The sequence below is a fragment of the Puma concolor genome, chromosome D2 (assembly GCF_028749965.1).
Source record: "Puma concolor isolate L17-30 chromosome D2, mPumCon1.1.hap2, whole genome shotgun sequence".
NCBI classification, from domain to species: Eukaryota; Metazoa; Chordata; class Mammalia; order Carnivora; family Felidae; genus Puma; species Puma concolor.
Window position 1 is genome coordinate 50,689,526 of NC_141677.1, and position 26,172 is coordinate 50,715,697.

Below are 26,172 nucleotides of genomic sequence, written 5' to 3' on the forward strand. Positions count from 1 at the left end.
GTCACAGCACCTGCTCCACATAGACTGCGTGGGGATATCTTTGGGGTTAGGGACACTTGTACCAGGGAGAGGTAGATAGGTAAACTATTTTTTAAAAATGTATGTTAAGTAATTGGTAGTTGAACCCTCTTATTAGTTTGAACAGATTTTCAGTGTGGCTTCCTAGAAAACCTAAGAGATTAATCATATTACCTGCACATAAGGAGCATTCTGCCTCTTCCTTTCTAATGTATCTTTTATTTATTTTCTGATCGTATTGTGTTTTCTGAAAGGTCCAAAGCAACATTAAATAATCGCAGTTGTCCTTGGCTTGATCTTCATTTTAATGAGAAGGCCTCTAATGTTTTTACTAACTCTGAAATTGGCCCTAAATTTCAATAGATACTCTTCATCATGAACAGTATGCTCCTCTGCATTAATTGCCAAGAGTGTTCACCAAGAATGGATATTAAATTTCATTGAAAGCTTTCCTGTATCTAGCAAGATCATCAAATTCCTTTCCTCCTTGGACCTATTAATGTGTTGACTTACTAGCTTTTCTGAGCTAAATCATCCTCATGTTTCTGGAATAAATCCCACTGGGTCAGAGTCAATTGTGCTTTAAAATGCTTCTAGGTTCATTCGACTGATAAGTTGCTTAGGGTATTTTTCATCTATATTCATAAGTAAGAATTTATATGTACTTTCTATTACAGGACATATTTGTCACATTTATAAATCATGGTTGTGTCAGCTTCGTAAAATGAATAGGAAAGTCTTTCAATATGAATTGTGTAGTTGAAATACTTTAGATATCGTATAAAATTATCTTATTCTCCAAGGCTTGAAATAATTCATTTTAGAAACTGTCTCAGCTAGGAGTTGGTTTAATTTTTCCCTAAGGTCTGGTTGGCTGTCAGCTTACCTTAATTTGCACCATGGTTATTGGTCTTTGGGGGTTTTAAGCGTTTTTAGTCTATTTTGGTTATTTATATTTTCTAAATAATATCCCAGTTCAAAATGCTTTCGGATCTTTTAGCACAGATTTATAGAGTCGATTCTTTTAAAGTTTCTTGTCCCTGTCTGTGGCCAGATTCCCGTTTTCATTCTTAGGAGCTGAATTTTATTTTATTTTATTTTATTTTATTTTATTTTATTTTATTTATTTTTTTTTAATTTTTTTTTAACATTTATTTATTTTTGAGACAGAGAGAGACAGAGCATGAACGGGGGAGGGGCAGAGAGAGAGGGAGACACAGAATCGGAAACAGGCTCCAGGCTCTGAGCCATCAGCCCAGAGCCCGACGCGAACCCACGGACCGCGAGATCGTGACCTGAGCCGAAGTCGGATGCTCAACCGACTGAGCCACCCAGGCGCCCCAGGAGCTGCATTTTAGATTTCCTCTCTCCCCCCGCCCCCACCTCCTGCTTTCCTTCCTCCCTCCCTTTCTTCCACCCTTTTGTTGATTAGAACTGCCAGAGGTTTACCTTTTTATTTTGTGGTTTCTAAAGAAAATCAGCTATTAAATTCAACCAGCAAATTCCACTCTCTTTCGTTAAATACGCTTTTAGTAATTCCTTCTTCCTGTTTACTTTGCCGCAGGTCTGCTTGTTGAGAAGCTCTTTTTGAATCTTAGTTCATTTTCGTTGTTTCTTGTTTACTTAAAATATATTGAAGTGTATGAATTTTTCTCTGAGTATAGCTTTGGACGTATCAAATTTCATGAGGAGTTTTTTTTTTTTTTTTTTTTTTTATAAGGGTTATTTCTCTAATGTATCTGTAATTGGAGGGTTTTTTTTTTTAAAGCTTTTATTTATTTATTTTTGAAAGAGAGAGGGGGGCAGAGAGAGAGAGAGGGAGAGAGAGAGAATCGCAAGACGTGGGGCTCAGTCTCACAACCGTGAGATCATGATCTGAGCCGAAATCAAGAGTTGGGTGCTTAACTGACTGAGTCACCTAGGAGCCCCTGTAATTGGAGTTTTCATTCCTTCTTTAGCAAAAACATGTTTTAGGGAAGTTTTTTAATCAAGCGGGTAGACTTTTGGTTCATCCTTTGTTTATTAATATTCGGCTGTTGCGTTGTGTCCACAACATTCTGTCACCTGTACATTTCTCTCTGGGGACTCTGGGGGCACATCTGTGGCTGGCCCTCGGGCCCTGGCCTGGCACCCTCCCCCCTGCCGACACCGCCGCGGTGCTGAGTTCATCGGGCCCCTTTGCGCACACTCCAAGCAGGTGGCTCCATGTGGGCCGGGCGGTGTCCATCTCGCAGGGGCCTGGCTGGCTCCCACCTGCCTTTGTCGTGCACCTGCTCTCCCTTCTCCTGAGCCCATGCGGGTGGCTCTAGGGTTTATGCCGGATCGTGGTGGTTACACCCACCAGGCTTCAAATCTCAGCCCTCCACTTTGGATCTATAAGGTCTGGGCTGATGACTTACACCCTTTCAGCCTTTGTTCCTTCATCTGGAGAATGGCATAGTGGCTGCCTGGCTAGCAGCAAGTGCCTTGTGTGGGCAAGCGTGCTGCCCTGGGGACGGGTAGAGGCAGCGGTGCCACTCCTACTCCTGGGGGCTGGCCAGGTTCTGGCTACTTGGTCATGAGCCCCCAGCCTAGGGGACACAGGGTGTGTGGCGGGAAAGCTGCTGTGTCCAGGGAGTGGACACAGGAAGTGAGAGCTTTTTGTTGGAGGGTCAAGACATGTGCCTTGGTCTTTCTGAGACGCTGTGGCCCCTGGCCAAGGCCGTGGTTCCCTGGCCCACCAGAGAGGCTGGGGCACAGAACCTTCCTGCTCCTGGAGCACAGCGGGGTCCCAGGGGTGTCACTCTGGGCGTTTGCCCAGAGGATGACAATTCAAGCAAAGAAAATTGATTTTTATTTGTTTTTAAACACAAAGGAAAATCATTGCTCAGCCTAATTAGATGTCATTTAAAAATAAAGGAACTGTGTGTTCTTTTTTTTTCCATACCCCAGCAATCCCAGGCAGCCTCGGAGGTGGAGGCTGGCACTCACTCCTGAAAGGTCTGAGCCGTGGCCTGTACCCCACCGCACCCATCCATTCTGAGGGGCCCAGACTCCCTGCCTCTCAAAGACCCCCAACTCTGATGCGGTCCCCTCACTGTCCCATTCCCTCCTGGAGCCTGGGCTCTTCCTGCCTGATGGCCGGAGCTCTCTCTAGTGACTATGCAGGCTCTGAGTAGCAGCCCCGCAAGTGGACCCTCCACATAGAAAGGGGGCCCTAGAGGGTGATTTCAGGCGAGGTGGGGGTCTGTGACCCGGTCCCCCAGCCCTCCTCCTTCGGGGCACATTGAGTGGGCTCCCAGAAATGACAGGACTGGCTCCCAAGTTTATCTCCGTTTGCACTCTCTCCTGTCCCAGCCTGTGCCCCGCTCAACCTCCAGGAGGCCAAGTCGCCCGCCCATGTGCAGAAGTGCTGGGGTGACCCCTGTGGAATCCGGTGGAGTCGGCCCAAGAGGGAGGGAGGCCAGAGGGGAAGGGGCGGGGAACGCGGGGCCCGAGTGGCCTGAGTGGGAGGCCAGCATGCCAGCCGCCACCCTGCGGGAAAGGGCAGGGATTCTCTGAAATCCTACCTGCTCTGTCCTTGGGCCTCTCCGGCCTCAATAATGGGACGGTTATTGGTGGACAATGACATTCTGTCCCTTGAGCAGCCACCAGAAGAAGCTGACTGGACAGAAAGGGAGAAAAGAAGGAGGAAAAAAATGAGGAAAACAGCCGGGCTCGGCGGAATTTGTACTTTGGAGTGCGAAGAGGAGACGGCAAGATTCTTTCAGTCAATTCGAATAGTATTTGGTGCTAGGAAGGAATCCGGAGGGAGAAAAATGAATCATGCGTCCGTAACAAAGCTTTAATTATCAGCATCGCTCCCTAGGCCGGGCCTTTGTCGAGGAGGCGCCCCGCGAGGTGCTGCCTCGCTCTGGTTCCCATGGCAGCCGCCTCCTGGCAGGGGTCCGGCCTGCAGGCCTCCACCGGGCCCCAGGGCCCCAGGACTGGCCTGCCAGGCCCAGAGGGTCCGCCGAGGTAAATATAGCCCTTCCTCAGGGCATCTGTGAAGGTGATTTCTTGAAGCTTGGTTTATGTAAGGAATGTCACTCGTCGTCCTCCAGGAGCTCCAGATGCCCACCCGGCTGGGAGGATCCAGAGGTGGGAGCTGCAGGGTGCTCCCTGGCCCGACCTGCGGGGAGGGGGCAGGCCATGTCCTCCCAAGGACTTCCGTGATAGAAAGTCCATGGGGGTGCAGAGGGAGGAGGGATGAGGACCTGTCCACAGGGGCGTGTCACCCCTGTCACTTCCCACCCTGGGCAGGGGCCAAGCAGCCGCCCCAGGCCAGAGCCAGCTCAGAGCCCCCTCAGGCCAGGGCAGGGCAGCGCAGCCAAGTCAGTGGGTCTGCCTGCCTGGAAGCAGGGGGTAGCTTCTCTCCATTTTCTTCCTGTGTGCAGGAGGGGCCTACTGGCTGACCTGGGCATGGGGAGGTGAGAGGGAGAGGTGAGATCAGGGAGAGGTCAGCACCAGGCCCCACAATCTGTGTCAGGAAGGAAGCGGGTAACTGACAAGTCCACCCAAACCAGCGAGTACTGAGCATGTCCCGAGCATGGTGGCCTCATGGTGCGCTTGCTACCACCTGCTGAAACAGGTGCTAGAGGTGCCGGTGTTTTACAGAGGAGGGTGGGGCTCCAGCTGCCAGTGTCCTGGACCCCCAGCTCATGCTTGCAGCCAGACCCCAAGTATCTGCAGCGTGTGGCCCCAGCGGACAGGACCAGAGCTCTCTCTGGTGCTTAAGGGAGACACATATCAACTCCAAGTTAGGGAGATCTGAGGGCTGGGGTTTGAGGAGGGGAGGACAGCCCCCAGGAAGGAGGTTCCTGCCTTAGGAGTACCTGAATTCCGGCTGGGGGCTGCTCACGCCCTTCTGCTGTGGTGGGTGGTCCTTCATTCCTGGGGCTGGGAGAGCCAGAGACGAATGGGTAGCAGGTCTGCTCCCCAGTGGCCCAGGATCCAACCCCCTAAGCCAGAGGGCAGGCCTGGGGTTATTGGGGGGCTGGGGTGACGTATGGCTTGCAGCGTCCTGGCTCCTGGAAGCTCTTGCACCCACCAGAATCTCTGGAAGTGACTGTGGGCTGCAAACACAGATTCTCTCAAGCAGGTGTGACCTGTGCCCTTTGCAGATGATGCCCCGAGGGACCTGTGGCCACTGGCAGGTCCCTGGGCAGCTGCCAGTGCCACGTGGCCCCTAGTGGGGATGGAGACTGCCTGAGATGGTTTGAATGCCCGGTGCAGGGGTGCAGCTCCAGCTCCAAGGCATTGGAGTGGGAAGGGGAGGTGAGGAGGCGGGGACACTGAGCTTGTCATGAATAACAGGTGTTATCAGAGAAGTGGGGAGAGGAGGGAGGCCTGGAGAAGGGAGGTGGCTGCGCTTGGGGCGGGCACCCCTCTTCCCCCTGTCTCCCTTCAGACCCCCCACCACTCCTCACTCCCTGGCTGTGGGCACTACGCCCTCTGGGCTTCCAGCCCCCAACCACCCCCCACCTCCACCAGCCCAAGGGTCTGGCACGCAGCTCCCCCAGCTAGTCTGGGCTCTCCCACTAAGGTTTTCCGGCCAGTTAGTGGGATCCAGGAGGTGGGGGGAGGGAAGACCCTGCAGGTCTCTCCCCCTCCCCCCGGCACCCAGCAATGAAGATAGGACTCCAGAGGCTACGGTGAAGTGACCTGCCCACTGCTGGCCCTCCCGCTTTTGCTGCCATTTTCTGGTCTGTGATACTAGTTGGGAAACAGCAGGATGGCAGGATAGGGAAGATTAAGATTAAGATTAAGATGGGGGAAATGAAGGAGGCACTGCCTCTGCCACCTGACCTGTCCTGCTTGAGTGGGGGGTGAGGCCTTAGTTTTGCTGGGGAAGGGAGGAGGCCCCAAGATGCTGGCCGTTGCCTCAAGGCAGACACAACGCATGTGAGTCCCTGAGCCTCTGTCCTCACCAGGAGGGCTCCGGGACCTCTCCCCACTCCCTTCGCCCCTCCCCAGTGGGTGGCAGAGCCAGTAGGTGAGTTGGGCCCCTTGGTTCACTCACCGAACTCAGCTTCCTACTCTTCCCCCACCCCCAGCAGGCAGAAAATCCGTAAGTTAATAACTTAGAGTCACAGTGTTCTGGAGAATCGAGGCCACCTTCAGCATCCTGACGGCCTTCTCTCGGCAGGGGTAGCCCCCTCCCACTGCTGGCCCCCCACTTAGGCGGTGTGACTTGGGAGGGTACAAAGAATAGGCCAAAATCTTCACGGCTGCCAAGGACCCACTCAAGGTTTACCGGAAGGTTTTGCATATGCACCGGGAATCCTGTAGAAGTGGTTGGGGGCGGGGTGGGGGGCATGCACTGAAACAAGCGTTTCATTCACAGATTTGCCTTGCAACCTCCTGCTTAGAATTCCCTGCTGTGTAAAGTGAAGGTCCCCTCAGCCAATTCCTCTCCCTGGTCTGTGCCCCAAGGGGGGGTCACTTTCGGATCCCAGGAGGGCCTCCTGGAAGGGGTGCCTCATCCTGGACAAAGGCCAGAAGAGTCTCCCTGGAGACCCACATAGGCAGTGGAGAAGGCAGGGAGGGCACCCCGCCCACGGCAGCCCCGCATGGCTGAAAGGTAGATGATCAGGAAGTATTTGTTTGGAAATGAGCAAGGAGGACATGCTCCAGGGAAGACTCTCCAGGGGGCAAGTGGGATGGAAGCCTCCAGAGGCCTTGGCACGAGCCCTTCCCTCTGCTCACAGTGCTCTTCCCTTTCCAGAAGTCTCCTTCAAGTCTGCTCAGACCTCACCTCCTCAGGGAGGCCTGTCTCTCCGCCCGGTTAGGTTACCATCTGCTCTGTCCCCACACTCCTGACCCTCTTCTCTTCCAGAGCACTGATCCCCGGCTGACCTCTAATATCACAGCCACAGATATGGATCATCATGCATGGCAGCCACAGCCTGCTCCGTGGGGGCTTAGTGGGGACAGAGAGCCTTGTTTCCTTCATTGGTGGGTCTACAATGTCTAGGCAGGTCCTCGTTAACATTTGTGGGTGGGTGGGTGGATGGCTGGCTGGCTGGCTGGGTGGGTAGATGGATGGATGGATGGGTGGGTGGGTGGATGGGCAAGGAGGAAGGGCTCTGTGGAATACCTCACCTCCTCCCCCACCCCAGTGCAAATGATTTCAGAGAACCAGACAGCCCTAGAAGGGTGATGGGGTCCATGGTGCTCCTCCCCAGCCCTGGCTGTTGCTGGCCCTGGTCCAAGTAGCCAGCATGGTTTTCTCCCCAGATGCGGCCTCTGAGTGCCAGTGGGGCTCCTGCCTGCTCCCACTAAGGCTGGATTTTTCTGGAGCCAGGATGTAACCCAAGATAGCTCCATGAATACACTCGTTCTGAAATCTCTGCCAAATCCTACCCTCTTGGTTAAGTGGCCCACCATTGTGGGATCACAGGCTGGACCCAGCTCCCTCCAGGAGCACTTTCTCTTCCCCCACCCAGTCTCTCTCTGTCTCTCTGTCTCTCTCTCTCTTTCTCCTCCAGCCAAAAGAGGGGAGACTGGCAAGATGTGTAATTTTCAGTTGCTAATTGTGATGCCCTGCAGCTTGCTGAGCTAAAAATAGGCTTCATTTTTGTTGAGTAGGTTAAAAAATAGAAGCCCATGTGCTGCCTCCAAAAGCAGCACCCCTTGCAAAGCCTGGCAGAGGCAAGGGCCGATCGGGGTCCCTCTTCCACCTCCTGGCAGATCCCTGGGGACTCATGCAGGATGGGCCCTGAAGGCCATTTTTGTCCCCATTTTCTAGGAAGCTGCAATTCTTAACCATAGATGAGCTTCTGGGAACCCATCAATCCCTGGAATTATATGCAGAATGCCGTGGGAATGTGCATTTATCCATGTGTCCGGGGTGAGGGCCTCAGCCTACATCTGATGCTCAGGGGGTCATGCCCCAGACAGGGACACTGGTGAGCAGAAGTGACAGTCCTGAGAAGGAACAGGGCTGTGGGACAGACATACTCGCCGCTGCCAACCTGAGCAACATTATAGAAGTGCTGTGAACTCAGTGTCCTCATCTGAGAAATGGGTTGGGTGTCTCTGTGCTGCCCCATCCCCACCCCCTGCCCCGCCCCGCCGGGTTAGGGGGCATTGCATCAAGTGAGACGCGTGATGCCGGGCATGTGGCCGGCCTCCAAGTCCCTATGACAAACACTTGAAGTACAACAAGGTTAGTCAAAAGAAAGCTTGTTTTTGCTTCTGTGTTTCTCAGAAATTTCAAGAGTTGCAGACTCCAGGATCTGGAAGAGGTCCTAAAGTTCTGACTGCCCTGGGAACCTGCCCCAGTTCTTCTCCTTCAGAGTTGAATGGAGGCCTGACACTGTTCCTGTCCTGTTATGCAGGATACCGTCCCCACTATCGACTGGGGTGAAGTTGGCTGTGGCTGAGGGTAGCCAGTTATCTTTGGCGGTCTTCTGTCAGTCCCCTCTTGGGCTGAAGGAAGTGCTTGTTTCCTGCAAAAGCCCTGGGTCGGGGTTGAGCCCTGCCTCCTCTTTCCCAGAAGATGCCTTGTGGGGCAGAGCTGGTGTTGGGAGCAGGTAGCTGGATATCAGAGGCCAGGAGGCCTGAGAGCCCCAGGGCGCCCAGCGGTGGGACAGGCCATGGCCCCTCGTGTGATGAGGCTCCTGCCCCCACCTGGCCGCCCTGAGTCCCTTCCTGCCCAGAGCTGGGAGGGTAAAGCCCCTGTGGGATGAGGCAGTGAACTGGAGGCTCCCTCTGGGGCTGAGAGGCCAGGGATGAAGGCCAGTTCGGATGAGAGCAGACCCTGGGCATGAGAACACCTCCAGAAGGTGCACAGCACTGCCGGGACAGTTGCAAACACGGACACCTCTGCATACGGTTACTGCAGCAACTGGATGTTTCTCTAGAGTCAATGTCACTTATATTCCTTACTCAAGTATGTTCAAGTAAATTGTTTGTGACATCAGCTCATCAGCTGTAGGAGTGTTTTACAAGACCATTGGGCGGTGTGACCCCCCCCCCCCCCCAGCCCCGTTCCCCCGGGCCTTGCTGGGCGTCTCAGTACAGAAAGCAGGAAAAGCACTCAGGAAGGAGTGTAGCCCTTACCCAGGCCTGGGCAGACATGACAGCGTATGGAGGCGAGGAGCCATGGGCACATTTGGGTGCTCACAACAGGTCCTGGGCCTCCGTCAGAGCTGCAGCTCCCAGGGGCCTGGAGAGGTTGGAGGGAGATGCGAGTGGGGTGCAGGTTCTGGGAAGGCCATCTTGTGCCCAGCTGGAGAAGAAGATCTGTGTCCCAGGTCACAGAAGTATGATGTGTGCGTCCCTCCCAGGGTGCGTCTGGCTTTTGCACTCGTGTGGCTGGAAACAGATGCCCTCCTCTGTTTTGCTGCCCGATGGAGGGGCGTGGAGCCCTCAAGGCCCGAGTTTGCTGCTAGGGCCATATCGAAAAGCACTGTGCCAGCGAGCCGCATTCAGATCTCTAGCTAACGTCTCTTAGGAGGCTTCAAAAGGGAATTTGATTCATAATCTTCTACAGAAAGCCCCTCAAAACCCTTTCCCCATCTCTGCCAGGTCTCTTGTGGCCCTGGGGCTGCCTGCGTTCTTGACACTTATTCTCTTGAGGTCTCTGAGACCATCTGCCCCGCTCACTGTGCTTCTCTCTTCTCCTGGGCCCTCCGTCCAGGCAGCATCCACGCTGCCGATGCTTTTGTCAGTGTGTTCCTTAGAACATGTGCGTGTGCGTGTGCGTGTGTGCGCGCGACACGCGGGGCAGCTGCGAGTGTTCAGGAGCTGAGTACTTTGGCTGAGGTGCACTGACGCAGAGCTCCAGACTGTGCTGTGGGAAGGTACCCAGGGATCGAGGACCACGTGCAAGCAGTCCTCAGCCAGGCTGAGCAGAACCCAGACAACAGCGTTTACTTTCTGGACTCTGACTGCCTGGTGCGTGAGCACTTGCTCTGGGCTGGAAGCCGTGTTCCATGCGTTCTCCCCTCCTGCACTCCCACACCCTCGCTGTGAAGTTCAGGGGCCGGTGTCCTCATCTGACAGTCGGCCACAGGCGCATGCCTGTTGTAGGCATGGGAAGGAGGCTCAGGAACAAGACAAACAGATGCTCTCCTCTAAGCCCGGCTTCCGTAGAGATCAGAGCCTGAGCCAGAGCGGATGTGCCAGCATTTACTGGGGAGTGTGGTCCCAGGGAAGCACGAAGGATGGAGGGGGTGAATGGATATGGGGGATGCCTTCCTGTAGGAGTCGGTCTCACTGATGTCTTTGGGGAGCCTCTGTGAGGCTTCTGTATCTCAAACAGTCCATCTGGGGTAAGGAAGGGGAGCTTACCTCTGCCTCCCATGTCCCATTGGTCCAAGTTTGCCCCTGGGGGGTAACCTGGCTACACCCTGGCTTCTGAGCTGTTCACAGGGCCTGGATGGATCCACAGCGCTTGGCCTCAGCGCGAGCCCACAGCCTAGGGCAGAAGGCGTGTGGTCTGCTGATGGCCGTCAGGCCCCAGGCCAGAGGTAGTGGGTTCAAAGCCATGGCAGCCAGCACCGGGTCACTCCGGTGTCATCGAGGCAAAGCACAGATGTGGTGGCCCACAGTGGCATCAGGTGCCACTCACAGGATGATAGCTTCCATTTCCTCCTTTGAGCCTCCTTCCTTCCTTTCCTATGAGCCTCCATAACCCTCACCACTGCCCTGCCAGGGACCTGGAACAAGAAACTACACACCGAATCGACAGGGGAGGAAACTGAGGCTCAGCGCAGCTCAGAGGCTTCCCCATTGTCGTTGAGACAGTGCGTGCCTCCCGACTCCACTCTGGACTCTCGCACTGTAGTCCCAGACCTGAGCCCACATGAAAGGACGCTGGTGGGTGTGGGCAGGTGGTCATGGGTGGGGGTGCAGACAAGGAGCATTCTAGGGATGGAGTTGCAGGGGGCTGAGGGTCCCCCAAGGTCGTGTCCCTTACTGGACCGTGGAGGGGCAGCAGGTGTGAGCCCTGAAGCAGCGGCAGTTGCGGGGGGGCTCCTCTGTGGTCACTTCCTGTTTGGGGAGCAGCCACAGATGTGCTGGATGGAACAAAGTGGTAGGGGGCGTGGTGGGAAAGGGCAGGAAGATGGAAGAAGCTTCCTGAGGCCAGGCCCCGGGGGAGGGGATGGGAGGATGGAGCTGGGCCGGGCCAGTTGCTTTGTCCCAGCGCTTTGCCCGCCTGGCCCACCTCACCTACGGCCAGCCTGCGGGACACTGCCGCTGGCAGGTAGCAAAGGGGCCCTCGGACTCTGCCTCTCTGTCCTGCTGCCCCCATCCCACGCCAGCCCCCAAAGCGCCACTCTGCCCGGGAGGGGCAGTGGCCTGGCCTCTCCCCTGGCACCCAGGCACCCTTGAGACTTGGGGCCCAGAGGCAGGCAGGACTCCCCTCCTCCGTAGATGGTGCCCCCAGAGAGCCAAGTAAAACCAGGCATGGAATGGGCAAGCGCTGGCACATGGCTGCCGTCTCTAAACTCAGGGCCGGGTCTCCCCTGAGCAGGAGCACCTGGGTACCTGTGCACGTGGGCCTGCCCTTGTGCCCACCTGGCCCTGTGAGGTAGGTGGGAAGCTCTCAAGGCCCAGCTTCCAGGAGATGGTGAACCGCTTTCACCTGCCTCACCGGAAGCTGAGCGCGGCTATAACTAGAAGGTGCTCGCCTTCCTGCCTGAACAGAGGAGGGGCTGCAGAGAGTCGGAGGAGGCTGGGTGTGAGTCCGGGTTGGCCCCAGCTGACTGGGAGCAGAGGTGCGGGTTCCAGTCTCAGGACCTAGAGCTGGTGTGGAGGAAGCTGGTGTGGAAAGCTGGCCCGGCCCAGCTCCATCCTCCCCACCCCCGGGGCCTGGCCTCAGGAAGCTTCCAGAGCTCTCCTCCCAGTGTCCACAGCCTCCAGCCACGTCTGGACATAGCCACGGGCAGCAGAGGTGGAAGAGGGGCTCCCCGTGCCTCCTGCTCCCATATTCACCTGGAAAACTCTGAAAAACCGCCAGTGCGTGGACCGTACCCCAGGCCAGTTAAATCTGTATCGTTGGGGCGGAGGGTGGGCTGGGCGAAGTGTTTTTTTAAAGACCCGCGTGGTTCTGGTGTCCAGCCGCAGCACTGACCTAGGGGAAGCTGGCTCACCTGCAGGCTAACGCTCGCAAAGGGACAAGTGTGTCCTCAGGAACGTAGCCTTGAGGGGCGCCTGGGTGGCTCAGTCGGTTGAGCGTCCGACTTCAGCTCAGGTCACCATCTCCTGGTCCGTGAGTTCGAGCCCCGCCTGGAGCCTGCTTTCGATTCTGTGTCTCCCTCTCTCTCTGCCCCTCTGCTGTTCATGCTCTGTCTCAAACATAAATAAAACGTTAAAAATAAGAAAAAAAAAAAAAAAAAGTAGCCTTGAGCCGGCAGGCCCGGGCTGGGATTCCAGGTCCTACATCTTAGTGAGCCGCCAGGTGAAGGTCCTGCTGGTTGGGCCCCACTCGAAGCAGCGGCGATACTTTAGAAGAGGATCTAAATCTCCCGAGAAAGGGTGAGTCCTGGCTCAGGATGAGTGCACTCCCACAAGCCCCCCTGACACCCGCTGTCGAGCATCCGTGTAGGCCCGGGCTCGCTGAGGCTTCTGGGGGCCTGCGTGTCTACAAGAACCCAGTGCTCCTTTGTCCCAGACGACCCACATGGCCTGTGTGGGGTGCTGAGTAGGCATATCTGGGGAGGTGGCTCCTCCGGGATGGGGAGGTGATCCCATGTCTGCTGTGCGATGCTTTACCCAAGTGCCCATTTCATCCTCCCAGCAAATCTCTGAAGTAGTGCACCCTCTGCCCATTCCACAGGTGGGGAGATTAAGGCTCTGGGAGGTCGAGGATCCTGCAAGCTGCAAGTGGCCGAGCCGGGCTCAGATTCAGGTCCCCTTGACTGCCTTCGTTGCCATCCTGGCCCTGCGGCAATCTAGCTGTGTGAGCTGCGCCAGTTGCTTAGTCTCTCTGTGCCTTGTCCTCTTCTGCCGCAGATGGAGAATAACGGGTTTTGTGAGGCTTGTGAGGATTAATGAGCTGACTTGGTGCTGGCATTAGTGTCCCTGATGGCTCGTGTGAGGTAGTCAGAGCGTATCGTTTCTTATTATGCTTGCGCTTGCTGTGTGTTCCCCACCGAGACAGGAGCCCAGGTATCCTGGAGGCGCCACTCGGGCCCTTTCCTGAGGAGGGGTGCGGAGGACACACAGGGGTGTGGCCAGTGATCTCGATGCCTGCTGGTGCTGGGATTGGGAGGAGGAGCCCATGGGCAAGAACAGAAGGGACCACGGGGCCAGGTGGGGGTGGCCGGCAGAACTGAGCAGGGGGCTCAGCAGGGGTCACCCTCATCCCCATTTAATGGCTGGAGAAATTGAGGCTAGGGACACTTGTCCAGGGGCCAGGAGCTGGCCGTTGAAGAGTGGGATTCAAACTTGAGGGTGCCCTAAATCCCTGCCCACTCGGCACAGAGTCCAGAACCCCCTCAGTGCCCAGGGCTGGTGGGGGAGGCTCCGCTAGGGACTGAGTGGGGGCAGAGAAGGGGCTCTGAGAGGCCCACGGGCTCAGGGCACAGAGGAGGGGACAGAGGAGGACATGTGGGCAGGACACCTGGTCTTGGAGACCCAGCCCCAGGCAGCGTCTCTGGGTGGGTCCCAGGGCAGGGCAGGCGCTGGGGCCATCCCACGCAGCCCTTGTGGGCCCTGCCTGGAAGGTGCCCCGCGGCAGTGACCGCTTCCATTCGCAGGCCCAGCCTCTTTAACATGCCTTTATAAAAACTGCTGATCTCAAAACTCAGCCTCTTCGTACTGAAAAACAAAGTTACTTTAACACTGACAAAATAGATGTGCCATTTAGAAAAGTTACCAAATAGTTTACAAATGTGTAGAAGGAAAGTAGAAGTCTCCTCCTTGTCCGGCTCCCTTGCAGTAAACTCTGTAACTAGTGTGGTCATGGACGGCCACGTGTTTCTGTGCATTTACGTACACTTATATTGATGTCATTGGAAAGTGAGCAATATGGGATCTTGTGCAGTTGGGGAGTCCAGTTATGGGGTCCTCAGCCCAGATGCTGCAGGAAGGGCCACCACCCCAAGCAGAAGAGATGGGCCCCTCCTGGCTGCTCCTTCCTGTGGCCTTCTGGGCTGTGATGGGCGGGACGTGGGTGGGATGCAGTCACTGGAGGACTGAGGCCCCCATGAGGGCAGGGAGCCCTGGGGGAGTAACGGTTTGATAATTCCTGGGCTGGCCAGGGTCGGGGGGAAGCACAGTCCAGCGGCTGCCTGGGACACATGGACTGGGCCCCACCCTTCCGGGGCAGGTGACCACCCTGAACTTCTGTCCCTTACCTGTCCATAGTGACAGTGAGTGCTGAGGCTCCCCAGGGTGCAGCTGTGGACTGCTGTCCAGCACAGAGCTCAGCACCCTGGCCTCCTTGGCTTGCTGGTCCGTCTTGGGCAGCAGGGGGTGGTGCTGAGTCCCCAGGCTGGCTCGAGGCAGCCTCCCTAGCACTGGGGTGGGTCTCCCTGCAGGTTGGACACAGGGTGGCCTTGCTTTGTGTGGGATCTGGCACCGGCCGTGAGAGTTAGTGGAGTATTTGAGCATGCCTGCCCATAGCCCCTCCTGACCGGAGCCCCTGCTGCCCCCGAGATGGGAGGGGCTGGCGGCTTAGGAAAACGCCATCTCTGTGACCAAGAATCTTGGGGCCCAACTCACCAAGGTTACCATCGTTGGGTCACCTTTTGAACCCGGAACTGTGTGATCTTAGGGAAGACCCCCCGTAGTGCATGGGCCTCAGGTGAAGGATTGGCACTTAGGTCCCCTTGGGAGCCAGCAATGGCACAGAAGAGCAGCTGAGGGTGTCAGGGTGCCTGGGGAGCCCACTTTTTTTTTTTTCATGTTTTGTAGCAAAATTGTGCTTTGAAAATATACTTAAAATTTTTTTTAATTATTTATTTTTAAATTTACATCCAAGTTAGCCTATAGTGCAACAGTGATTTCAGGTGTAGCTTCCTTAATGCCCCTTACCCATTGAGCCCATCCCGCCTCCCATAACCCCTCCAGGAACCCTCTGTTTGTTCTCCATATTTAAGAGTCTCTTATGTTGTGTCCCCCTCCCTGTTTTTATATTATATTATTATATTCCCTTTCCTTATGTTCGTCTGTTTTGTATCTTAGAGTCCTCATGTGAGTGCAGTCATATATTTGTCTTTCTCTAATTTTGCTCTAATACCCTCTAGTTCCATCCACATAGTTGCAGATGACAAGATTTCATTCTTTTGGATTGCCAAGTAATACTCCATCGTGTATATATATATATATATATATATATATATATATATATACCCCATCTTCTTTATCCATTCATCCATCGATGGACAGTTGGGCTCTTTCCATACTTTGGCTATTGTGGATAGTGCTGCTATAAACATGGGGGTGCATGTGTCCCTTCGAAACAGCACACCTGTATCCCGTGGATAAATGCCTAGTAGTGCAATTGCTGGGCTGTAGGGTAGTTCTATTTTTAGTTTTTTGAGGAACCTCCATACTATTTTCCAGAGTGGCTGCCCCAGTTTGCATTCCCACCAGCAGTGCAAAAGAGATCCTCTTTCTCCGCATCCTCACCAACATCTGCTGTTGCCTGAGTTGTTAATGTTAGCCATTCTGACTGGTGTGAGGTGGTATCTCTTTGTGGTATTGATTTGTATTTCCCTGATGATGAGTGATGTTGAGCATTTTTTCATGTGTTGGTTGGCCATCTGGATGTCTTCTTTGGAGAAATGTCTATTCATGTCTTTTGCTGATTTCTTCACTGGATTATTTGTTTTTTGGGTGTTGAGTTTGGTAAGTTCTTTATAGATTTTGGATACTAACCCTTTATCTGATATATTGTTTGCAAATATCTTCTTCCATTCCATTCGTTGTCTTTTAGTTTTGCTGATTGTTTCCTTTCCTGTGCAGAAGCTTTTAATTTTGATGAGGTCCCAATAGTTCATTTTTGCTTTTGTTTCCCTTGCCTCCAGAAACGTGTCGAGTAAGAAGTTGCTGCGGTCAAGGTCAAAGAGGTTTTTGCCTGCTTTCTCCTCTAGGATTTTGATGGTTTCCTGTCTTACATTTAGGTCTTTCACCCATTTTGAATTTATTTTCATGTATGGTGTAAGAAAGTGGTCCAGGTTCATCTTTCTGCATCGCTGTCCAGTTTTCCCAGCACCGTTCGCTGAAGAGACTGTCTTTGTGCCATTGGAGATTCTTTCCTGCTTTGTCAAAGGTTAGTTGGCCATATGTTTGTGGGTCCATTTCCGGGCTTTCTATTCTGTTCCTTTGATCTGAGTGTCTGTTTTTGTGCCAGTACCATACTGTCTTGATGATGACAGCTTTGCAATACAGCTTGAAGTCTGGAATTGTGATGCCTCCAGCTTTGGTTTTCTTTTTCAAGATTGCTTTGGCTATTTGGGGTCTTTTCTGGTTCCATACAAATTTTAGGATTGTTTGTTCTAGCTCTGTGAAGAATGCTGGTGTTATTTTGATAAGGATTGCTGGGGAGCCCACCATTGTCATTCTATCCCACAAATGGTTAATGGGCTGGGTTCTGGCTAGGCAGGAGAGCACGAAAGCAAATGATCAGTCCTGCAGTCAGCAGTCTAGGGATTAACCCAGGGAGGCTTCCTGGAGGTGGTGACACCTTGGCTGCACTTGGGACTCTTAGGATTTCCTCAGTTGAGTTCTTCCCACTATTTCATTATCTGAAAAATGAAGGGTTTAACCAAGTCAGTAGCTCTCTGACTCGAGCAGCCTCAGAAACCCCTCAGACAGCTTGTCAAGGTACAGATCAAGGGCCGTCCCTGAGTTTCTGACTTGGCAGGGCCTGAGAATCTGCATTCTAACGTGTTGAGGAGAGTGTTCTGTGAGTCTGAAACCCCATCCCCAAGTGAGGCAGCTGAGCCTGGGGACCACGGACACCTCAACCTCGGGGGCTTTCCTTGAGTTCTTACTCTCCTTGCGAAGGATTTTTGTGAGAATTCCAAGGCAACCTTCAGGTGTGTGTGTGGCAGGGAAGCCAGGTCGTTTGGGCCGAGTGCCCCTTTTCTCTCACGCGAAGCACGGCTGATGTGCTGTGGCCTGGAAGTCAGATCTGCTTGTGTAGACACCTCACTGCCCCTCTCATGGCAGTGAAATAATCACGGCTACTGTTTGCTCTGCACAGCGGGGAAACTGAGGCCACAGTGGCTCAGAAGCTTGCCCCAGGTTGAGGCAGAAAGCAGGCTAGGGCTGGGAGCAGCACAGCAGCAGGAGCAAGGTGAGTGCTCAGGGCTGCGGGAGCCCAAGGAGAGTGTGTGCACTTCCCAGGCCCCTAAGCACGAGGAGGTAGCCTCCGCCCCTGGGAGGCAGGGCAGCGTGGTGGCCTGGGGATGGAGGTGCTGGGGTGGTGGTGCCTGCTCACCAGTGCTCTCCCGACGTGGGAGAGGGCGCAGGAAGGCCCTGCTCTACTCCAGCCTAGCCTGCCCTCTAAGTGGGGAGAGGATGAGGCTGGTCAAGCTAGCAGGGCAGGCTACTCTGGCCGGCAGGAGGGAGAGTAGACTCGTGGGCATTAGCTTCGGAGGCCTCAGGCTGGCAAACGCTCCTCACTCTGATCCCCACGCAGCACCTCCCAGGTGCCGCCCCCTGGGCAAGGGGAAACTGAGGCCCAGGAGGGCTGCAGACTCTTGTAGACCTCGTGAGGACTTCCACTAAGAGGCTCTGCTGCGGGGTGAGGTGGGCACCCTCAGCCTCCTGGCCATACCAGGCCAGGCCACTGTGGGACCACTGAGCACCCCCAAGACTGCTGTCTGACATGTGCATCTAATGGGCACTTCACATGTAGCATGTCAAAATGAAGTTCCAGATCTTTCTCCAAACCCCACTCTCACGTCCTTTCCCGTGCTGATCAATCACTCAGGCCTGAGACCATTTTTCGCAGCATTTGGAGTTGACCCTGCTCCCCTCCTCTGCTACCCCCTGACCTGAGCAATCCCTCCCTGGGTTATGGCAAAACCCACCAATTGGTTTGCCGATCCTTTCCTTCCTGGGTCTCCGCATAGTAGAAATAGTGACATTCACCCTGAGTCAAGTCATTCTTGTGCTCAGAGCTTCCATGCCTCCTGTCTCAGAGGAATAGCACATGGCCCCCTGGCCCACACTGTGCAGGGTCTGGCTTGTTACTCAGACCACTCTCCCTGCTCCTTCCCTCCACACACACTGGCCTCAGGACCTTTGCACCTGCTATCTCTTATACCTAGAATGTTCCTTTCTTATTCCGGGCAGCTGCATGACTAACACCATCTTACCTGAGGCTGCCGTGACCACCCCGAAATGCTCCAGATCCTTCTCCTATGGGCATTGTTTTTCCCATAGTTTCTCTTCTTCCACTGGGATGTGACCCCAGGAGGCAGGGTTCTGTGTGTCTAGGTTCTAGGAATGAGGCCTGGTATGCGTGGAGCAGGTGTTCAAGAAATATTTCTCAGACACTCAGTGAATGTAGGGCTGCTGAGGAATCTGCCTGCCCATCTGAGCTGCCATTCAATGCCCACCCTTGGGTGGGGTGCCCCTCCTGGCCCTGCTGGGGCTCTCACTGTGCACCTGCACTCAGGCTGCGGGTGACCAGGCCTGTGACGCCTCTTTCTTCTCTCCCAGGAAACTATGCCCCAGACGTCCGTCGTCTTCTCCAGCATACTTGGGCCCAGCTGTAGTGGACAGGTGCTGCCCGGCATGGGGGAGCGAGGAAGTGGGGCCAGCAGCTCCGGGGACCTCGTCTTCCAAGAGGGACGCCTCATCTCTGGGTCCCTAGAAGCTTTGATGGAGCACCTGGTCCCCACAGTGGACTATTACCCGGATGTAAGTGCCTGGGGCCTGGAGATGGGTGGGACTGTTCGGGGTCACCTAGGTTCCAGGGGCAGCTGCTTCGGGGATGGGAAGGGAGGCCCAGACAGAGCTGGACAGAGCAATGGGAGAGGCAGGCCATCAGGGAGTCTCAGCCCTACCTCCTGCTCTGCCCTCCTGCCCCTGCAGTGGAGAGGAATCTGCAGCGACGTCCCTGCTGACCCCAGGCAGCTGGGAGATAGCCTTGGTGGCACAAGGAAGCAGATACACAAGGGATGGAACAGGGGTCAGAGTTCTGAACAGGGCCTTAGGGAAGAGTCTAAGGAGTAAGACTGGAGCCTTGGGGTCCTGGTGAGGGTCCACCCAGCTGGGAAGTTTGTTTTATGCATGAAATGCCATGGTCCAGAATAAAGAGGGACAGCCCCGCCATGCCCAGCCAGCATGCAGACCCCACGGCACATGCCTGCGTGGGCAGGACTGGCCTTCCGCTACAATTCGGATCCCCCTCTTCATTTCAAGATGCCACTGGTACGTTCTTAGAACAGGCAGAAAGAGTTCCCTTGTCATGTGTGGCTTCCCTTTTGCCTCTGAGAGGGCACATCTCTTAGCAGCAGTGGTCTTGGGCCTGCCTGCTCCCTTTGGAGGGCCAGGCTGCAACAGTCCCCTTCCAGGTGCCCCCTCCCTCCCGAGGACAGAGCTGTGCTTGCCGGCCTTGGCGTCTGACACAGGCTTGCATGGGAGGGTCGGGGAGGAATTGCCCCCATCCACTCTCCAGCTTTTATCCAATGGTGCTGGAGCCAACTCAGTTTCTGGGTGTTCCTGGCACAACCCCCCACCAACACGTCAGGCCTCCTACCTTCCTCCTGGGGCTGTCTACTCCATGCTACTTGAAAACCCTCCCAAAGCTGGGCTGGGGCTGGAATTGGTGGTGCAGACACTGCAGCTGAGGGTCAGGTCTCCTGAAGAAGCCTAGGGCAGAGCATCAGCCTCCCAGGGGCTGGCACCTCCAACCCCAGAACTGTTCTGTGGCCTTGTGGGAGGAGCTACTTCTCTTTTAGGTGTGTCCCGAGGGGCCTCCTCAGCTGTTACCCAGTGTTCTCCCCCAGACACTATGCCCTGGGATCACCCCCTGCTTTCCAGGAGAGAGTAAAGGGGTGGTAGTGCAGAGGTAGGGCCGGCAGAGTCCAGCTGGGCATCAGCTTTTCTGCCAAGCTCCTGGGTTCCCTCCCTCCCCCCACTGCCCCCCTCCACTGTGTATGTGGGCAGCTGGGGATGCACACACACACCAGCAAGTCTCTGTGCTCCTTTGAAATGCACAGCTCCTCCCTGGCTTCTCTTCTTGCCTTGGCTAGGAACTCCAAGGTGTGATGCCTGGGTGACATTCATCACACTTCTGAGCCATCTGTTTAGAAGGGGGCCACCATGCAGCTGGGATCCCTGAGCACCCATGCTACACAGCCTGGGGACAGGGCATGGGAAGTCTGTTGGGGGTTGGAGGAACCCCTGCTGTTCCCAGGAGGATCTCCTCAAGTGGCATCTGAAGGCTGCAGGGGGGCAGTGAGGGCCCGAGGCCTTGAGGCCTGATCTGCAAGGCCTGCGCTTCCCAGCAAACATGGCCCACTTGCTTTGGGCTGGAACAAGGAAGACCTGTCCCTGGGCCCAGGGTGAGGGCAAAGGGTCCCAGGCCCCCCAGCCTGCAGCACCCATGTAGGGGTAGAGTCCCCAGGAGAGCTTCAAGCATCTTGCCCCACTCCTAGGTCCAACCTGTCTGCAGGCAGGAGCCAGTGTGAAGGTCTCCCAGGTGCTGACCCATGTCAGACAAAAGGCCTCAGAGAACCCTTGGCCCTGGGCCCTGTTCCCTGACACCTTTTAGTCCAGATCATGAGGGCCCTTCAGAAACTGTACCACACAGCCCAGGGACAAGGGCACATGGATGTGGGCCAGAGGGGCACTGGTACAGCAGGTGGACATAAGGCCCAGAGCTGGTTGTTAGCACAGGGGCTTGTGACAGTCCCTGACGCTGGGTGATGGGTCCAAAAATGCCCCACTCTGCCCGCCATTGGCAAGACCAGTAAGGATCTGGATAAGAAGGCTTGGAGACTGACCCTGGAGGCACTGTGGGCTGGGCAATGGGCTCACACAGGCTGGGAGAGTCCCACCAACATCCAGGTTTGGGTGTTAGCTCCCACCATAGGGTAGGACGGAGGGTGGGGGAGAATCCCAGCAGAGCAAGACTGCTGGGAGCTGAGCTTGTCAGGGGAAGCCTCCAGGAGCTGCAGGGAAGTGGGGTTTGATCTGTGCCTTGCAAGGGAGGCAGGAATTTGGGTGGCAGTGAGAGAAAAGGAAGGACGTTCAAGGTGGAATAAACCATGCAGGAGAAGGCATGGCTGCTGGATGGTGCTGTTGGGCCCGGCAGGTGGCTAGACAGGCTGTGACCATAGCTGGACGGGGTGGCACAGGCCCGACCTCCTCTTCATCCCCTCTCCCTGTCTCTTCTTCAGAGGACATACATCTTTACATTTCTCTTGAGCTCCCGGGTCTTCATCCCCCCTCATGACCTGCTGGCCCGCGTGGGGCAGATCTGCCTGGAGCAGAGGCAGCAGCTGGAGACCGGGTCTGAGAAGGTAAAGGAGCAGATGGGTGCTGCCTGTCTCCGTGCTTCTAGCAGGTCAGGTCTGGCTGAGCCCAGCAGGGGGCCCTCCCTGATGGGGCAGATTGGCTGGTCTCTGGCCTCCTTGGCACAGCAGCATGGGGTGCATGCGCCTGGGGCATGGCGCCCTATTCGGCATGGGGTGCACACAGAGCCGACTACTCTTCATGGGATGCTGAAAGTAACTGCTCTTGGTGGGCACTCACACCCCTTTCCAGGAGAGAGCCACGGCAGACGGCTCTGCCAGCAATCCTGGTCAGTGCCGGGACCCCCCGCTGGTAGAAAAGCCGGCAGTGGGACCTGGGTCACTGACCCCTCCGGGGTGGGGGTCAGGTGGCAGCACTCGCAGGCTGACTCCTGCTCAGAGTGGTTTGCAGTGACTCAAATGGGGCTCTCTGCCCCTGCTGTCTCTTCTTGAGCCAGGCTTTGGGCGGCCGGGATAGTCAAGAAACCATAGGCTGTCCCTGGGGGCATGTGCTTCAGATGAGGCCCAGGGTCTGGTGCAGAAGACCAGGTGGTCGGTGTGCCATCAGAGAGCTGGCAGAGCCTAGTCTGGGCTGTGGCAGAGCATGTCCCATCCCTGTTTGCTGGTGACTTTCCCCTCTACCTTCCCTCCACCAGGCTAGGCCACCTGCCCCTGCAGGTGTGCAGCCCAGGCCTGTGAACTGAGTCTCCTTGTTGGAGGGGTGCGGGGATGCGCTCCTGGAGTCCCTGGATGCAGGAAGACAGGCACTGAGCACAGCCTGAGGGTTAGGAAAGGCTCCTGAAGAGACAGGTGGAAATAAGTCCAAGTGGGGTGGCTGGGGAGATGAAATTATAGGCTGAAGGTCAGCATGGAGACAGAAGCTTAAGAGGAGCCTGGCATGAACCCGCCAGCCTGTGTTCATGGTGACATGCACCGCAGGGCCTCTGAGGGGCTTCAAGGCTCTAGCTCCTGCTGAGTGTGGGGTGTGGTCCTCTGGGGAAGTATCAGCAAGGCCTCCTGGATGCCGTCTGCACTGGACTCTGGCCAGGAGGAGTGGCTGCAGGGAGTGAGGGCCCAGCTGGGGACATGGCCAGAATCAGGCAGGTTGGAGGCAGCTCAGCAGGGGTGGGGGCAGATGTGGGCAAAAAGAAGTGGGGGTGGAGGGTGGTGAGAGGCCCACAGGGCAGCTAGAACAGTCCAGGTTGGGCAGGTATAGGCAGGCAGGGAGCTGGTCAGTGCTGGGGAGCTGTGGTGGGCACGTGTGTGTGTGTGTGTGGGACAGTGTGGGGCTGGGCCCTGAAGACCCGCTGGGATACTGCGGCCAAGCATTTGGCACATCCTTCTCAGGCCTTACTGGTGTGTGGACCCAGGGTGACGGCAGGGGTGCCCAGCCCGTCTTTAAGGATAGGAGGTCCGGAGAGGGATGCCTCTGAGTGTCTGCGCCCCTTCCCAGCACTTGCCAACCTGTTGCTAACTGAGAGGGGGCAGGCAAGAATCTCTCACTTAAAAAAAAAAAAAAAAAAAATTTTATTTTTGTTTTTGAGAGAGAGATATACAGGGCAAGTGGGGGAGGAGTAGAGAGAGAGGGAGACAAAGCCCCAAGCAGGCTCCGCGCTGCCAGTAGAGCCTGATGCGGGGCCTGAACCCACACACTATGAGATCATGACTTGAGCAGAAATCAAGAGTTGGATGCCCAACCGACTGAGTCACCCAGGTGCCCTGAGAGTCTCTGATTTTTAATAATTTTCCTTGGTTTTCCTTGTTGTTGTCATTTATATGGCTAACTTCTAATTACAGCAAAGGAAACTAGTTTTCTATGTCATGGTTATGAGAGGACAAGTTTTTTGAAAATAAATTTAAGTGAAAAAGAATGCTGACGTAAGGGGGAATATGAAACCAAGCAGGTACAACAAAGCCACAGGTAGACAGAGTGGGGATGTCCTTCTCTAGAACCCTCGCCCCAGCATGGGGCTGGGGAGCAGGTCCCATGAGGGATAATGGGGGTGGGGGTGTTGCAGACCTGGGGGAGATGGGGAGGCTTGTACCACTGGTCATCTTGTGCCCACTCTGGAGAGTAACTTTACACCCTGCCACCCCAGACCAAGCTGAAGTCCTTCTCAGCCAAGATTGTGCAGCTGTTAAAGGAGTGGACAGAAGCCTTCCCCTACGACTTCCAGGATGAGAAGGCCATGGCTGAACTGAAGGCCATTACCCACCGGGTCACGCAGTGTGATGAGGTGAGGTCTTCCTTAGACCCTGGCAGAACCCCTTAGGTATGTGTCTGGGGAAGGGGGGGGGGTCTACTCTCACAGGAGGATAGGTCTTCAGGGACAGCTCTGTATGTGGTCCTCTATGCGGTCACCCTCCCAAGACAACTGCTGGATGGCTCCATTTGTGCCCCTCCCCACAAGACTGCTCAGCTGTCCAGCAATGGGCCAGACTTGCCCTTGGCATCTTCTGCATGTGGGAAACCCTGTGTCCCGAGTGACGGGCTGGAATGAGCCCAGGCCCCACCTTTCCTGGGCTTGGGGTGAGTGGAGTGGGGACCTAGTAAGAGGTTTTAAGAGCCTGTCTACACCTCTGGCTCCCAGCTCCCTCCTGGCCTTCTGTGGAGACAGGAAACCTGGCTGGCTGGGTCTCCGCAATGAAAGTGCTCTGTGTGCTCAGCAGTTGCTATCTGGCTGGAGGGCTCAGAAAGCCCAGGGAGAGTTCGGGGGGCTGCTCCCACCCAGAGAGCAAAGGTTCCTGGTCCTGGAGGGAGCCCTTCTAGATGCTCTCCTCCCTGCTGTGGGGAGGCCAAAAGTATTTCAGCTGGACAGCATTAGGAAAACCATGGTTTTCAGACCCAGAAGACTACCCCTGGCCCTGCCCTGGCCCTCCGTTCCCATCCCCACAAGACAGCCAGCTGAGCCACCCTCCTCAACGGTACTCAGAGAAGCCCACACTGTGTTCCATTCTACCTTCAAAAGCCCAAACACTCATGGCAGGTTTTAGTAGGGAAGTGCATTCAAAGTCGGGCACATCCCTGGAGAGGAAATGGGTTTCTCTGGAGAGGTGGTGGCCTTGCCGGCCCACACCTGCACCTTTGTTGTCTCCTGACCTCCACAGGAGAATGGCACAGTGAAGAAGGCCATTGCCCAAATGACACAGAGCCTGCTGCTGTCGCTGGCTGCCTGGAGCCAGCTTCAGGAGCTGCGGGACAAGCTTCGTTCACCGGCGATGGACAAAGGGTCTGTCCTCAAGACTAAGCCGCCAGCCACTCAGAAGGACATCCTGGGCGTGTGCTGCGACCCCCTGGTGCTGGCCCAGCAGCTGACTCATATCGAGCTGGTCAGTGTTTCATTGTGCCCTGCCTGGCATGGGGGCGGGGGTGCACTCACCAATGCTGGACCCCCAGCATCTTTCTCAACATAGTGCTGCAGGGCCTCCCCTGCTGGTCAGACTGGGGTGTCAGGTGAAGCTCACTTGTCGGCTCCTGGGTCCCTGGGATCACAGCAACCCCATGTATAGGGGAGGGGCTGGGGTGATGGGGACTGGCCCAGGAGGTGAAAGGCTTAGAGGGGGAGGGCCTGTTCCCCTGCCCTGTCACCTCATCTTGCCTCTGCCCTGGGCTGAGAAGGTACCCTGCACCTAGGAGCCACTGCCCCTAAGACTTCCACCTCATCCCATGAAGCCCTGGGAGGGGAGGGGTCTTGCAGACCCCTGGGGTGCATTTCAGGGCCTGCCCACTGGCTGGGTGCTCTGATCAAGGAGGGCCTGTAGTGCACCCCTGCAGAAAGGTCTTCACAGCTACTCTAAACATGGCCTATACCCCGAGTGTGGGGCCTGCCGGAGAATGGTAGGTTCATCACCCCTCCTGTGCTACCTCCTTGCCCATCCTAGGAGAGGGTCAGCAGCATTCACCCTGAGGACCTGATGCAGATCGTCAGCCACATGGACTCTCGGGACAAGCACCGGGTGAGGGGCTGCTGTGTGCTCTGTGGTGGCCTTAGGGTGGGCCTAGCACCTATACCTATGCAGGGTGGGGGCCTTACAACCAAATGTTAGGGGTGTGGCCTGGTGCCTGCCCCAAGGGGTCAGCAGACAGCTATTCAGGGTGCTGCATGCTGGAAGGGGGCCACTGTTCCCAGGAACCTGGGGATGGGGCATCCTGGGAGACCTGGACCTGTCAGCTGCCCACACCCCACCATCACTTTCAGTCTCTTTTGGCCATGGTTCCTGCTCATTTCTGGGGTTAGGGCTGGGGCAGCACCTGCTGGCAGGGTCCTCAGGTTCCCTGTGACCTGTTGTGTTTCTCCCAGTGCCGAGGGGACCTGACCAAGACCTATAGCCTGGAGGCCTATGACAACTGGTTCAACTGCCTTAGCATGCTAGTGGCCACCGAGGTGTGCCGGGTAAGTGCTGCATGGCCCATATGGGTGGGGTGACACTGTCCCTTCTCTGTAATCACAGTGCTTCCTGAGGCTCTGACTTCTACACCCCTGAGATGATAAAACTTTGAAAGTGGAGACAGAAGTCTCCATTGCTGGGGCACCAACATCCCTGTTCCCCCCTACCCTCCAGCCAATCTCACAGTAATTATGAGACACCCATCCATGGAGTGTACCTGGCATGTTCTGTGAGTTTATCTGGGACTCCCTTAGTACTCTCAGACTGCCCTCCTGCCCCTCTGCCCAGCACCGAAAATGCTACAGCTGCGTTT

At 55.7% G+C, this 26,172-nt stretch overlaps 1 protein-coding gene across 5 annotated transcripts in view; it reads left to right on the forward strand.

The window, feature by feature from the left end:
• The window catches only part of RASGEF1A (RasGEF domain family member 1A), an 86,710-nt gene that overhangs the window by 55,610 nt on the left and 4,928 nt on the right, over positions 1-26,172 (forward strand). For 4 of the 5 annotated variants that reach the window (XM_086680313.1, XM_086680317.1, XM_086680312.1 and 1 more), the window contains 6 exons: positions 18,670-18,870; positions 21,357-21,479; positions 23,570-23,707; positions 24,579-24,800; positions 25,353-25,427; positions 25,772-25,864. In XM_086680313.1, coding sequence (XP_086536439.1) covers positions 18,676-18,870; positions 21,357-21,479; positions 23,570-23,707; positions 24,579-24,800; positions 25,353-25,427; positions 25,772-25,864 — 846 coding nt within the window. In that variant the 5' untranslated portion in view covers positions 18,670-18,675. Of the gene's footprint in view, positions 1-3,517; positions 4,015-18,669; positions 18,871-21,356; positions 21,480-23,569; positions 23,708-24,578; positions 24,801-25,352; positions 25,428-25,771; positions 25,865-26,172 lie in introns of those variants that run through there. The other variant, XM_086680314.1, reaches the window with a different exon arrangement.